Source organism: Pyrus communis, chromosome 6, assembly GCF_963583255.1.
Source record: "Pyrus communis chromosome 6, drPyrComm1.1, whole genome shotgun sequence".
Taxonomy (NCBI): Eukaryota; Viridiplantae; Streptophyta; class Magnoliopsida; order Rosales; family Rosaceae; genus Pyrus; species Pyrus communis.
Window position 1 is genome coordinate 20,236,188 of NC_084808.1, and position 15,625 is coordinate 20,251,812.

Below are 15,625 nucleotides of genomic sequence, written 5' to 3' on the forward strand. Positions count from 1 at the left end.
CCAGAAAGTTGTTTAAACTTTTAAATAAAATAATCATTCTCAAATTTGTTAGAATTTGCATTTGGTCACAGTTGTGGATGGAACATTGGATGCACCAGGTCATAGCTCACCAAACTAGTAGGACCCAGCTCCTTATTATCTGTTTGAAGTTTTTAATTTTGGTTGTAATATCTGTTTGAAGTATTTTATTCCTAAACTAGTCGGTTCATGTTCGTCTACTTCGAAAGATAAAAATATCCGGTTTAAAGGCAAAATTACTGTAGATCATTAACTACTTTAAGTTATAACGAAAGTTTATGATAATTACCAAGAGTGTCTCCAAATATAATGTTAAATAGTACATATTAGCAAGAAAAGTAAAACCAACACAATATTAGTATTTTTTTCAATTCGGAATACCAATTCTTATTTAGCATGAGGTAGATTAACAACAAAAATAGTTATTGTCAAATTTCACGGCAGCTTCAAATTAATTTTAATTAATTATTAAAGTTTGTTTATTAGTTTTTTTATTGGTTTAAAACGTGTTGACTGACCATACTTTTTATTGGTTCACAACATTTGTTATAATTTAAAATTTGTGCATAAAATTTTACGAGTAAAATTTTAAAAGATATTAAAATATGTCACGTAACTGTTAAATTTAAAATTCAAGTTTAAAATTTTCTTTTGGATAGACAGCAGCAGTAGGTTAAAAATTAATTTAGGTTATCATATTTTTACAACTAAAGTAAGTATCACCTCAAATTTTGTGAGTACTAATTTATAATAATACTACATTCATAGTGCCTTATCATGTCCAACTCTTGAGCGGATGTGATCGGTTTGTTTTTGGCATAGTTGTCCAAATGGACTGAAGCAAAATATCAACTTTTCCAAGTCATTTGCTTTTAGTTTTAATATAGGAGCGTTCATTGAAAATTTCTTCGTGGCTCTTGGGGCTGCGGGAAGTTGAATATTTGTGGGCTCTGGTTATGCTGCAGAATTTGGGACAAAATCTGGTTTTGTTAGATAATATTTTGAAGACTTACAACATTTTAAAGGAGATGTCAAGCTTTAAACCTAAAATTTAAATTTGATGGCTTACTTGGCATTTTGGCATCTTTGAAACTTTTGATCTCCAACCGATATGTCAATTTTTAAACATAAAATAATAATTCATATGTATTTTCTTTGCATTGGAAATGAAAAGAAACAAAGAGATAATTGTTTAAACCAATAAAAAATAAATAAAAAGCATTTAATAATTAATTAAAAAATTTTGAATGTGCTGTCAAATTTGGTTGCAAAAGGAAGAAATGTCAATCCATATCATACCACATCAGATTTGGCTTATTGGTTGGAAAACATTAATATTATTTTTTGTTACTGTTATTGTTAATTTGAACATCTCATTTGGAGCTGCTTTTAAAAGAGGATTATGAATGGTTGAGAACTTGTGTCATTATTATTTGTTACATTATGAGAAAAATAAATATGTAATTATATAGATTAGTAAAATTCAAAATTTTTGTGTCAATAGAGCTAAACGAATTTTAAGGTTTCCAAGAAGTTACTCAAAAAGAATAATAATAGAAGAAAAAATTAAGGTTAATCTCAGTTTACAATCATAAAATTTCTTAATTTTCAACATTTTGTAAATGAAATTTTTTTCATCCCAAAGTGGTACATAAAGTTATAATTTTAGAATACTTTCATACATCCGTTAAGGTTGCTGTTATATATGTCATTAACTGATGACGTGGTATCCACATGAATAATAATTGGATGACACGTTGATATTAAAAAATAAAAATAAAAATAAATAAAATAATAAAAAATTCAAATTAATTATAAAAAAAAAAAAAAAAAAATTTTTGGTCTTCTCCCTCGCCCCTTCCGACGCGCCTCCCTTCTCTCCTCTGCACTCACCCTTCCCCCTCCCTCTTCGACTCCACCCAAGCCCCGACTTCCAGCCTCAGCCGCTACCAAATTTACTCTCTCTCCTATCTCCCTCACAGTCTCACCCTCCAAGGACTCCACATCAAAAAACCCCAATCCCAGATACCTTTCGAAAGCCCACAGCAGCCCGCCGTAAAGTTGCCGATCGCCCTCATGAAATCGCCGTTCCCATCGGACAGCAGCAGCACCTCGTAGCCGATCACGAAGCTGCAAATCTCCTGTATATAACCTTGTGTGTACGGAAACTGCAAATGAATTCGGAAAAATTAAATCTTTGGTTTAACCAAATTATTAAAGAAAAATTTTCCAAAAACAAAAGCAAATTAAAATTTTTTTTTAATTTTTTTTATATTTACGTGGCGTTCAATCATTGTCCGAATGAATGTCATGTTATCAGTTAACGGCAAATTTAATAACTTAAACGGATGTATAAGGGTGTCATAAAATTATAACTTTATGTACCACTATGAGATGAAAAAAACTACCAAATATTGAAATAAATTAAGATTAACCCAAAAAATTATTACTGCATACAATGTTTGCAAGTGAGACATCAACTGATTAAAAAGTACTTTAATTATATTTATAGAAGATAATACACTCTGTTCAGTCTGCAACTTTTTTCCAAACAAAGAAATCAATACAAGAAGATCATCACAACCATAACACTTATTTTTCAAGCCCAAACTGCCCAAACCATGGTTATTACTTTTGACTGACGAGGAAAAACACATACACAGAAAAGCCACACAACCTTCGACTGACCATATAGTAACGGTCACACCGGAAACACCATAGATACATGTGATTAATTTAGTTGTATGCGTCGGGGTGGTCCTTAAGGTAGCTCTCAATAAGCTTGAACAAACCATGGGCCTTCTCTTTTCCAGCCTTCACGTGCTCTTCCTTAATTTCAATACCTTCTTTGGTATGGTAGTGACTGATGCTCTTGATGGTTGAACCACTTCCAGATGCCACCAACTTGGTCTCGTAAGATATTTTCTCGATGGTGTCTGTCAAAGCATCTCCTTCAATCAAAGTATAGGCGTATGAGTAGCTTGCTTCGTCAATCGAGTCGACCCTGTGCTTCACGTAGCCGTACTGGCTGCCTACGAGACAAATAAAACATATAATATTATTAAACTGTGGATACAGACCGCATATAATCATCTAGATCCACCAACACTGTAATAGTCTGACATCAACATGTATACGTGTTTATAAAATTTGTTAAACGAAACCATCGAAATCATTAACCATGCTAATTAACTGACCTTCACCAAAAGTGATCTTCTTGATGGTTCCGGGGCCACCGTTTCCTTCAAGGATCTCAGCATGCTTGACTGCTTGGGGTGCAATCTTGGGGATGAGGTTGTCAGCATCGAGGACAAAAGCCTTGAACAATCTTGATGGTGGAATCTCAGAGGTGAACTCGTTCTCAAATGTGTAAAGTCCCATGATGATTAAAAAAAGGTTGGAAAATGAGCAAAGGAAGGATGATGGTTTTTTTGAAGGTTGAGAGTATTGTGTTGGATATGAGTACTGGGAGGTGGTATTTATATACAGTTTGGGGCATATTATCATTTGATCATTCGATGTCTCCAAATTTACAAGGAATTTAAAATGTTTATTACAAATTTGTGTCACTGGTGTGTTGGATAACTCCAAGTGACAATATTTAATAGAAATTTGACTTGGTCAAATAAAGCACCCTTGAATTGATTAATAAAAAAAATCCAACTGGTTTTTCTTTTTTGTGAGACGGTGAGAGTTTAGCCAAGAAACTAAAGGCTTCTAGATGTATGGTTAGGTCATCTCAAACTAAAGAGTTAAGATCGTCAGAGAGTCGAAAATAACTTAAAAACCTTTTCCAACTTAAGATTAGGCTAATTGACTCGTGGAATCTAAAGGGCCCCATAGAATCTGAAAGGACCAAAGGACTAGCAAAAAAATAGAGCAATCTTGTCGGTTATAACCAACAGAGCCGTTGTATTCAAATTTTTTTTTTTTTGGTTTTTTGTGCCAATTTTTTTTTTTAATTCTTAAAAATTCTAATTTTTTTTCTATAAATACCTAAACCATTCATTAAATTTAAGTTCTAATTTTTTTTTGTTTTTTGGGCCAATTATCATTGTAGTTTTTAAATTTAAGTTGTTGTTGGATTTGAATTTAAGTTGTTGTAGTTTTTAAATTTAAATAATAAATTATGTTTGGTCCTCGGTTGGAGACGGTTTTTTGTAACATGGCTAAAACGAGCTCTATGGCCCTTTGGCCCTCAGTTGGAGATGGAGGCAAATATGACCTTGTACTGTTCATTAAAATATTAATATCTTGAAGGACCATAAGGTTAAAATGATCCATCTGAACAACCTTAGATTATTAGCTTCAATTACTCCCGATCGGCCCCATTTCTGGCTGTGCATGCATATAGTTTCTAGGCTGCTTTTGCAGATTCTAATAACTGTTGGCAGATCTCATTTTAATTAGATGGCAAAAAGTAGGAATGCAAGATGGAGATGATGCTTTTTGAAAATAACATGTTTGGAGCTTTATAAATCATCAGACATAGTTCACGGGAAAAAAGCAACCGAAGAATTAAAAAGTACACACATTCACAAGTTGTGACAAAATTGATCAATAATTATAATTTATAAATGTTAAAACGTTTTTACTTTGGTTTGGTTAATTATCATCGTGGTAATTTTTTTTTCTCTTTTTTAATTTGAGAGAGGATGAGCGAGGGGTGCTGAAGACTTCTTTTTATTTCAAAAATGGCAAGTGGCAGTCAACATTGCCTATCAATTTCCAGTTGCTTTCTGAACAATTTCTTATTATGGGGTAAATTTTTTATCTTGCGTTTGAGAATAGAAGTAAACTCCTTATTAACTTACTTGGAATCAAATAGTCGTCACAAATGTTGAATAACTAATGGTACATCTTATTAGTTATACTTGGGATGGATTTGTACAAAGAGAAAAAAAAATCCAAAGTTCATGAGATAAATTTTGTGACTGAGAAACTAGCTAACTTGAGTATATCGTGTTTACTTAGTCCAATTTATTTCGATCAAGTGATTTATCTCTTGTCGACATCTCTTAATGGTAAACGTTGTAGGGATCTTTAGATCAAGTGATATTTTATTATAATTTCTCTTTGTTGGCAGCCCCGCTGTTAACCAAAAACAGATTAATCCAAAGTTATAGGCTAATTTAGAGAAAAATGAGATTGATATAATAATGCAGAGAAACCAAAATTCAATCGCTTCATTCATGCATGAAGCAATTGATTGGATTAATGGAGTAGTTCGCATTACCAAATACCACATATGGACGGCAACAACGTGTCTCACAATTACAGCTGACCATGTAGATTCAAATTTTTATCCCATGCATGTGACCAATTAACTTTACCTTACCAGAAGAAAATAAATAAATAAAAAAAATTGGGCAATAATTCTGCCGAAAGCTGGAGGAATGTCGTCATACAAACAGGATTCAACGTGCTTATAACATGCATGATAACGTTTTTGCTTCTTTCAATAATAAAATCCCCAAAGTATTGCTTATATAATGAGTTCCCTAGCAACGAAGGATCTGCTGGAATCAATTAATCTCTAAAGAAAGTATATCGAATATGGTTGATTCGTTGCCAATAATCAATTATTATTTTTGTTTTATTAAACTATTTTTACGACCTTTATATAATCACGAATTCAATAGATTTGTACAACCCATTACTAATTTTTGTATTTTGTACAACCAATTAGTAATTTTTTTGTTGCTCTATCAACTAATCATAGTTGACTAAATAGTTTTATAGGAAAATTAACAAAAAGTTCAAAAAAAATTTAACTTTAATGAAAAATGATAAATAAAAATGTAATAAATATTACCAAAAAAAATATAAAAATATAATTTTTCATTAAAAGTGAATAGTACGTTAAAACTCTCTAGTTTTATTGGCACAGTAAGTTTGAACCGACTTAACAATATAGACCGAGTAATGATATAAAAATATGGACCACTAACGTCCCATCTTTATTAAAAAAAAATATATTAATATTTGATAAGAATATCATTTTTTTATAGATAAGCTCCTGTAAACAATTATTGCAGGTTAGGCACGAATATAATACGGTCGGCAGTCCTAATGGGACATTTCTAAAACTAGTCAAATTTTACAGACTTTATCCTTTTTTTAGGAAGTATAATTCTTTTCCCTCCTCTCCTCTCATACATTGTTTTTTGTTTCATTATCTTTATAAAAAAAATATCAATATAGGATATTAACGTGATTTAACCGTGACCGTTCAAATAGCATGGAAGAGAAGGGGAGAAAGATTATGAGAGAAGAGAATCCTCCTCCTTTTTTTAGACAGCTTGAAAACTTGAGGGGAATTTGAGGAGATAATTAACATGGAATTGGATCTCATCCGAATTCAAATTGTAAGGATTTTAAGAATTCTCATATCTTAGTTATTTATTAGGTATCGTACACTCAGAAATTATTTCACTTTTTTTATTTAAAATTAAACACAAATAGTACTTGACGAAAACTAACCATATGATATACAATAAACGGTTAGAATATGAAAATATCTAGGATTCCCACAAAGTAGATCCGGAGATAATCATCTTCCAATCAACATCGCCTAGGTCAGTTCATTATTCGAGTGTTTATTTTTCAAATTGGCTAAAAAAAATTGGTAAGAGTCAAATAGTTAGTTATCTAAACTAAATATTAATATCATTGTCTTTGTCAACTAAAAATGGTGAAAAAGACTATTTATCTTTTTATCACAACAACAAAAATTAAGGGTAGTAATATAATTTTACAAAATAAAATTTTACTGTTTTTTGTGTACAACATGTGACTTTAACATTTCTAACTTTTTTAAAAAAAAAAACCTTCTCTCCTTCTCTCCTCACCACACGTTCTCTCTCTCTCTTTTTTTTCACTCATTCAATTTTAAAAACAAAAATAAAACGTTTCACATGCACTTTATGTGTGGGCGTATACCGGTATACATTTATTTGTTAGAAAGTATATGCAATTCTACAGTGCAAATGATAAAAGTAATTGCATGCATGTTCGCCTCTGTTACTGAATCAAAATACATCTATGCTATCATCCTTACCGATCTAAATCAAGTTCCATGTTTTCATGATCTTTTTTCTTCATAAGACTTTTGGAAAATAAGAAAAAGCTGTATTTTTCACATGTCCCACCACATCGACATAAAGATTAACGTAGTTTGTCTTAAACTCGGATATTCCTCATTGCCCGGGATATTCCCAATTTTATGCAAATCCCATAACGAAAAGCCCTCACCATTTGCAAGTGTTGGGCCATGAACTTCGTTTTACCCAATTATTTTACCCCGTCCCTTTAGTGTAAGTATATTCTTTTGCAGAAAAAAAAAAACTCTTTGATTGCATTTCAATACTGTCGATGATCTTGTAATGTAATTGTAGTATACCTTAACAGTATAAAAAGGTGTCGGCAAAGTAGCACTAATCTAATTGCAATAATAACATTATCATTCTACGTTGTTAGGCATAACCTTATTGGTATTATTACGTAACATTGAACTATAAACTTTGACGAATATAGTATGATTTACATTTTTTGTAATTTAAAGTTGAATAGTAACGTCATGTTGTAACACCATTAAATGTGAAGGTAAATGGCTGACAAATATAAATTACAATGCATAATAATTTCATGAAGCCACTAATAATTTATTATAAAAAGAGTAATGTTATCTTTTCTTTTTATACTAAAATAATATTACTACTTTAATTTACACTAGAGATGAGGATGTTTGAATTCGAAACACAGTAGATTGAAGATGAATGCCTTATTATAGAACAATTCATCACTTGCACCGATACTCTTTTTTTATTTATTTAGAAAGAAAAAAATTACCGTACAATTTCCAGTACTTGATTAATAATGTAGTTTGTATCACATTTATACAAAAAATAACGTGATAATTACTAATACAAATTTATAGTATGACAATATAACGTATATACCAAACTAGGTATATTTTCCATAGTTTAGTCACTAGTTGATAAGGGTCTTTCTAATTTCGAGTGTAAGAAGCTGTTTCAGCATACTAGACCGGCAACTGCTCCTCATAATATTATTTTCAATCTAAAGAATTACGATCACATCTTTTATTTTATTTTATTTTATTTATCTTAAAATTGTTCTTTTGTTGGTAATGCAGGAAATCTATGTAGCTGAGGGAATTTTTTTGTTCTCCCTTTTTCGGACTTACTGGGTTTGGTTTCAGCAATGGCAACTGGCAGTCAACATTGGCTATTGATACCTTTGATTTTTCTATGCTTCAAAACTTTGCCTGTTGCCTTGATGCGCTGCGCTGCCTTTTTATTGCCCATAGTGACCCGAAATATCTACTTCTGTACTGCACAATTAGCTTAACAAACATTTATAGAGGATGGAAATGACTAGCAACTTATAAGACCTATGAATCTATGTTAGCAACAAAAAATTTATGGTTCCTGGAGTATACTCCATGTATATTTGTACCATACTCATGAGTTTTATATATTGAAGTCATGTGTCCAATACATGGAACTCATAAATTCAATAAATTAGTATTTCATTCAAATTTTCCAGTTTACTATAGAAATGTGATTCTTATATAAGTTAAATATATTGATATATAATCATACTCACTTTTTCCGACCTACTGTGTAAGGTGAAGCAAAATATGATAAAGTTAAATATAGAAACTTGGAATTCAAGTAAGAATTAATTTTTCAAATCATATTCGTTTCATCATTTTAAAAGGTCAATCGATAATAATGGTAACAAGTAATTATATGTCTAACACGCTAATTGTCCTCGTTTCAAATCATATTCGTCCAACTTGCAATTGGTACCAAAATTTGTCTTGGTACATCCAATACGCAAAATTTGTCTTGGTACATCCAATACGCAAAATTTGTCTTGGTACATCCAAACGCAAATTTGTCTTGATACATCCAACACGCTAATTGTCCTCAAAATGCGTCTATGTTTAACATACATAATCATCCAAACATGTTTTTTCTTGGTCTGTCATAATAAAGACACCCGATAAAAAGAAAAATATATAAGTACATAAAACTCTTGTTCTTTTAATGTCATTTCAAGTTAGTTTTAATATTTTTAATTAAATATTTCAAATAAGTAATCAACATATTAAAAGTCACATCTGTAAAGTTCCAGTTAATATTTTTCGTTAAAATTGTATGTGTGGTAACAATAGTAAAGTTCCAGTTAATATTTTTCGTTAAAATTGTATGTGTGGTAACAATAGTCCCCACTAATAAGCTTATTTGGACAACAGAATTAAAAATAAAATAACGTCATAAAATGAAGATTAAAATAACAAATAATATGAAAAACAAAATAAAGAAAAATCATGTCACCTCCACCTCCAAGCTGAACCTGCCACGGTCAGAACCCATCAACTGGGTAGTGACCAAGAATGATTAGAATATCAGTTGCCTCCAAACTAAAATCGAAACATAAATTATAAAATGAAGAAGCCATAAAAAGGTGTTAAATTGGAGCAAAAGTTAAAATCAAATTAATTCAAGAAGGTAGTCGCCTAATAAAGAAGGTCGTTCATAATTCAGATAGGTTTTCGAGGAGCTTGAGATTCTGCTCAAGCGAGTTCCTCATCCGCCAATTTTCAGCTAGTAGAGCCTCCAATTCTTTATTAGACATTAAACACTTGGTTCCCTCATGCTCATCTTCATTATGGTTGCAGTGAGGATGATGGTGGATGCATTTCATGGCAGTTCATACCATGTTTAGGACATTCTTCTCTATGTTGGAAGCTTGAGTTGCAGGATGGAGTCGATAGTGGTGCGTTGGGTTTAGAAGTGATGTGGGTGGTGGTGACTGTTGGTGGATGGAGGGCGATAGTGCCTCGGTGGTGAGAAGAAGTTGCGGCTGGCTAGGGTTCAATGGGTTTTTTCTTTCATTCTATTTTTTTCTTTAAATTTGCCTAAGATGGAAAATTTAAATAGTGGTTAAGAATTTGACTTTTCAAAAAGATTGGATACTTATTTGGAATGTTTGAAAATAGTAGAATTAATTTAGAATGATACTAAAAGTAGGGGATTTTTTTTATTATTATTTTTTTATGACGGTGGCGAAGTTTTATGTACTTAATCTTATATAAATTAGAGTGCTAATAAATCCATCTCACTCTCTTATGTGCCCAACCACTTTTTTTATAAAATATTTGATACCAATTTTACCCTCTTGTAAATTGACATCTCAGAACCAAAGCAAAAAAAAAAAAAAAAAAAAAAAAAAAAAAAAAAAATTATTGAAATAAGGGCCTCAGTATGGATCAATTTATGCAATTTTTTTGGTAGTTTTTTGTTTCAAAGTTCGAGAGATGGTCAAGTTGGGCTGCTCAATCTTCCAGTTCTATAACCTTGAATTTCTTGCGCCTCAAATTGCTCATAAAAGCATCAGAAAGTGGCAGAAAGTGGCAAAAAGGGTGTTATCAAGTGGTTTGTTTGGGGTCCCTCTCCCATTAGTACTTTGTCTGGCATTAAGTGGTTTGTTACCTTTATAGATGATTGCACACGTATGACGAGGATTTATGTGATGAAAAATAAAAGTGATGTGAGTATGGTGTTTCGGTCCTTCTCCAAAATGGTTGCAACACAATATTCCTTTGTTGTTAAGGTTCTCCGTTCTGATAATGGAGGTGAATATATTGGTTATGAGTTGTCTAACTTTCTTCGGGATCAAGGAATCTTGCATAAAACTACTTGTCCTCATACCCCATAACAAAATGGGGTTGCAGAGAGAAAAAACCATCATATCTTGGAGACTGCCCGTGCCTTTCTTATTAGTGCATCCGTACTTCACCGGTTCTGGCATGATGCAGTCACTTATGCTGTGTATTTCATTAACCGTATGTCATCCCAGGTGTTGGACTTTCGTACAACTCTCCAAGTGTTAACGGAGTTTGTTCCAGTTGTGTCCACCCATACCCTTACTCCCCATGTCTTTGGGTGTGTGGCTTACGTTCATATTCATAAGATTCATCGTAGTAAGTTGGATCCATGTGCCCACCGGTGTGTTTTCCTTGGTTTTGCTCCATAACAAAAAGGGTATAAGTGCTACCATCTAGAAACTCGCCATATGTATGTGACCATGGATGTTACTTTCTCGGAGTCCGAGTATTTCTATGTTTCAATTCCATCACCTTCTGATCACTAGGGAGAGAATATTATCGATGATCTTAGGTGGTTGGAAATATGTGGCTCAAGGGAAAAAGAGAGCTGTGAAAACTCTCGGCATACTGCAGAAATGAGTAGTGAAGGCTCACAACAAGAGCCTGCCGAGCACTGGAGTTTTATTCAGCCACTTGAGCCCTCTCGACAACAGCTTGCCGAATGTGATGAAGAAAGTCGGCATGAAGCTGCCGAGCCAGTCACGCCATTGCCTACCGAATCGGCAACCCTCTCTCTCTCGACTTCGATAGTGCTACCCAATATGTCTCCTCTGAATATCCCTGAGGTAAGTACTACTGATACTTATGTAACTAGTCCAGATAACATTGTGAGTACATATAAGTTGCCACCAAGGCAAAATCATGGTGTTCCTCCTGATAGATTTTCTCCTGAAGGAAAAATGAAGTATCCAATTGCTAATTTTGTGTCGTGCTTGAACCTTGCCTTGGAACGCCAAGCCTGGGTAAATAATATATAAGCAATCCAAGCACCAACCAGAGTTGAGGAGGCCTTGAAGGATCCTAAATGGGCTGCTGCAATGGATGAAGAAATGATGGCATTACATAAGAATGATACATGGGAGGTAACGGAGCTACCTAAAGGGAAGAAACCGGTTGGGTGTAGATGGGTCTTTATAGTTAAATACAAGGCAGACGGATTAGTAGACAGGTATAAAGCAAGGTTAGTGGCAAAGGGTTATACTCAGACTTATGGTGTTGATTATCAAGAAACTTTTTCTCCAATGGCGAAGATGAATACAGTACGTGTTCTAATCTCTTTAGCTACTAATCTGAATTGGCCACTAAAACAATTTGATGTAAAAAATGTTTTTCTTCACGGGCATTTGGAAGAAGAGGTATATATGGATTTTCCTCCAGGGTTCAATACCGGAGGGAAAACAGGAGTATGTAGATTGTTAAAGTCACTTTACGGACTTAAGTAGTCACCTCATGCATGGTTTGGAAAATTCACTCAAGTGATGAGAAGAATTGGGTATTATCAGAGTCACTCGGATCACACATTATTCGTGAAACGGAGAAGTGGAAAAGTGACCGCCTTAATTATTTATGTGGATGACATGATAATAACGGGTGATGATACATAAGAGATGATGAGGCTAGAGCGAAACCTGGCTGCCGAATTCGAGATGAAGAATCCAGAAGATTTGAAATATTTTCTTGCCGTGGAGGTTGCTCGGTCATCCAGAGGTATTTTCTTGTCTCAACGTAAATATGTTCTGGATTTATTAAAAGAAACAGGGATGCTGGGATGTAAACCGGTGGACACTCCCATCGTGGAAAAACATTATTTGGGGATTTATCCAGATCAAAAACCAGTTGACAAAGGTATGTATCAAAGACTGGTGGGGAGGCTGATCTATTTGTCTCACACTCGTCCGGATATTGCCTATGCTGTAAGTGTGGTGAGTAAATTCATGCACTCACCATGCGTGGATCATATGGCGGCAGTAACGAGAATCTTGGCTTATTTGAAGTCTGCACCTGGTAAAGGCGTCTTGTATGCGTGTCATGGACATATGAGGATTGAGGGTTTTATTGATGCTGATTAGGCAGGTGATGTAACTGATAGAAGGTCTACATCTGGGTATTTTACATTTGTTGGAGGTAATTTGGTCACTTGGCGAAGCAAGAAACAAAATGTAGTATCAAGATCCTCTGCTGAAGCCGAGTATAGGGGAATGGCACAGGGTGTGTGTGAAATTCTTTGGCTACAGAAGTTACTTTGGAGTCTTGGTTTTAAACAAACAGAAGCAATGGAGTTGTATTGTGATAATAAGTCCGCTAGAGAAATAGTTGAGAATCCAGTACAACATGATATGACTAAACATGTGGAGGTTGACAGACATTTTATCAAAGAAAAGCTGAAGAAGAAGATTGTGTCAATACCTTTTGTGAACTCAGAAGAACAACTTGCAGACATTCTTACCCATGCCGTGTGTAGTAGGCGCTAGTCAAGTTGGGCATGAGTAATATCTATGCTCCGACTTGAGGGGGAGTATTGGAATAAATCAATGTTTAAGAGAAAAGCAATGTAAATATTCTGTTATTATTAGTGTCTTGTTTAGAAAGGATAATATGTCCTTTATTTGTTTCCTTTTGTAACAATGATTGTATGTACCTATTTACCCAGAATTATGGAATATACGTGATTAAGCCATAAAATTCAATACTCTCGCATTGCAAATGCTCCTCCAGCAGAAGGATGAGTTAGCTACTCCTCGTATCAACTTCCTTCACAGTCAACGTCTTAGTAAACTAATTCGTACTGGTAAATGCATAACGGTGGAAATGTCGAAGGCTATCAGTCCTTTTTTCTTTTACTTATATATATTTTTAAAAATTACTTGTTTTCCCATTTTATATTAATTATCGCTTTCTATAATTTTTCTTGATTTTATTAATTGTCAATTCACGTAAATTCAGATACTATCGCCTTGTTAAAAAAATTCACATAAATCCGGCATTATTATCTACATGAAGTCGCACACCTTTTACTTGATGAAAGACTAATCGCACAGAGTCTGGCAACTCTGGCTACTCCAAAGGCTAAATATCATCGAATAATTTACATATAAGTTGTATATATGTGTGTGTGTGTGTGTGTATATATATATTATTTATTTAGATTAAAATCAAATACAGCATTGCTTTTTAATCATATCCAAAGTGCAAGTCAGAGAAATGCTTTGGTATGATGAAAATTTGAAAACCACACACTTGAATAAACAGAGAAAGCAAGACACAAGTTTGTTGCCAATTAGATGGTTTTAGTTGTAGGAATCAGGATTTGCTAGAAGGTGGTTCTCAATAAGCTTGAACAGACCAAGGGCCTTGTCTTTTCCAGCCTTAACATGTTCTTCTTTGATCTCAACATCTCCCTTGGTGTGGTAGTGGCTGATGCTCTTGATATTGGAACCAGTGCCAAATGCCACCAACTTAATCTCATAAGAGATTTTCTCAAGTTTGTCAGAAATGACATCTCCTTCAATCAGACTGTAGCTATACACAAAGCTATCTTTGTCAAGTCCCTCAACCTTGTGCTTTATATAGTTGTATTCACTCCCTGTCAAATGGAAAAATAAATTAGAAATTAAGATACTAGCCAGTATTTTCGATCAATATATATATTAGATAGATAAAATTAACAAGTCAACAGAAACAAACCTTTGCCAAAACTAACTTTCTTGATGGTTCCAACACCGCCATCCCCCTCAAGAATTTCAACAGTTTTGATTGCTTGTGGAGCAATCTTTGGGATGAGGTTGTCAATATCAAGAAAAAGGGCATTGAACAACCTAGCAGGGGGGATGGCTGAGGTGTATTCGGTTTCGTATGTGAAGACACCCATGATGATGATTTTTAAGAGCTTAGAAAATGAGCAAGGAAATTAAGAATGAAAGGAGGAAGCAAAGAGGATGATTGATGTTGATGTGAGAAAATTTTATCACCAGAGAGTGGTATTTATAGATTTGGGATGGAGGGTACGTGTACGGTAATCCCCTATATGTAAAGGATTTAGGACAAAATTTGAAGTTTACAATGGATGTTTTCCATGTGAAATGAAAATGAAATATTTTTTCAATTGCATGCATAAAATATGCCACTTAATACTATGTTCTAGGAATATTATTTTTCACTTGTAAGTGAGAGATTTTAGGCTCAACTCTCGCCAAAAACGAATTTGAACTACATTATTACTAGCCTATTGTGAGGTTAAACTCACCTCCTTCCTTTAGTATGGATAATATCGTTTGTTAAAAAAAAAAAAAAAAAAAAAGAAAAAAAAAAAGATGTGCTATTCACACACCTCATATTACTTCTTACACATTCCTTGTTAATTTCTATCCGTTGATTTTTTTCAATTCATTAAATCTGACGGTTGAAAATTAGAAAGGTGTGTGAAAAGTAAAATAGGATGTGTGAATATCACACCCCAAAAAAAATTACATGCATAAAATATAAAATAAAAATGCATAAATGTATTAAGTCAAAGAAAGCCACAAATAGAATTTATAGAATCAATGCATAATTGTCCAAAATCAAACTCAATATTATCGTGATTTCCAACGGGTAGAATAATAGTGAATACACTTGGATTTTCTTGATGATCATACGATCGATATCAACTATATATTAACTAACATCACCAATTAATTCATGGTTAATCATACAAGAAAAGGAAGTAGATGCAAGTATTCAACTTCGACATAAAAGACGACCTTAAATGTCGGTAGGCTGTTTGATCATGACAAGCTTACAAATCATAATTTGGATAATGGCATAATAAGTGGGGAGAAAGGCAGTACAAGTGGGAAGAAAGACAGTACACAAATCTCATGATCAGTTCGTATAATATACGGTATAGCATACAAAAACGTCTGTCCT

The 15,625-nt window shown here is 33.4% G+C and overlaps 3 protein-coding genes across 3 annotated transcripts; 1 reads left to right on the forward strand and 2 right to left on the reverse strand.

Annotated features, from left to right (window-relative positions):
• Positions 1 to 2,499: 2,499 nt before the first annotated feature.
• Positions 2,500 to 3,478, reverse strand: LOC137736907 (major allergen Pyr c 1). Its single transcript, XM_068476222.1, has 2 exons — positions 3,216 to 3,478; positions 2,500 to 3,050 (listed from the first exon to the last, which is right to left on the reverse strand). Exons 1-2 carry the CDS (start codon positions 3,397 to 3,399, stop codon positions 2,755 to 2,757), a joined length of 480 nt encoding a protein of 159 aa, XP_068332323.1. The 5' UTR covers positions 3,400 to 3,478; the 3' UTR covers positions 2,500 to 2,754.
• Positions 3,479 to 12,327: 8,849 nt separating this feature from the next.
• On the forward strand, positions 12,328 to 12,789 carry LOC137736191 (uncharacterized mitochondrial protein AtMg00810-like). The gene has a single exon (XM_068475513.1). The coding sequence runs from the start codon at positions 12,328 to 12,330 to the stop codon at positions 12,787 to 12,789; it is 462 nt and encodes a 153-aa protein (XP_068331614.1).
• A 942-nt stretch (positions 12,790 to 13,731) lies between these two features.
• Positions 13,732 to 14,890, reverse strand: LOC137736576 (major strawberry allergen Fra a 1-3-like). Its single transcript, XM_068475823.1, has 2 exons — positions 14,405 to 14,890; positions 13,732 to 14,303 (listed from the first exon to the last, which is right to left on the reverse strand). Exons 1-2 carry the CDS (start codon positions 14,586 to 14,588, stop codon positions 14,008 to 14,010), a joined length of 480 nt encoding a protein of 159 aa, XP_068331924.1. The 5' UTR covers positions 14,589 to 14,890; the 3' UTR covers positions 13,732 to 14,007.
• Between the last annotated feature and the right edge of the window lie 735 nt (positions 14,891 to 15,625).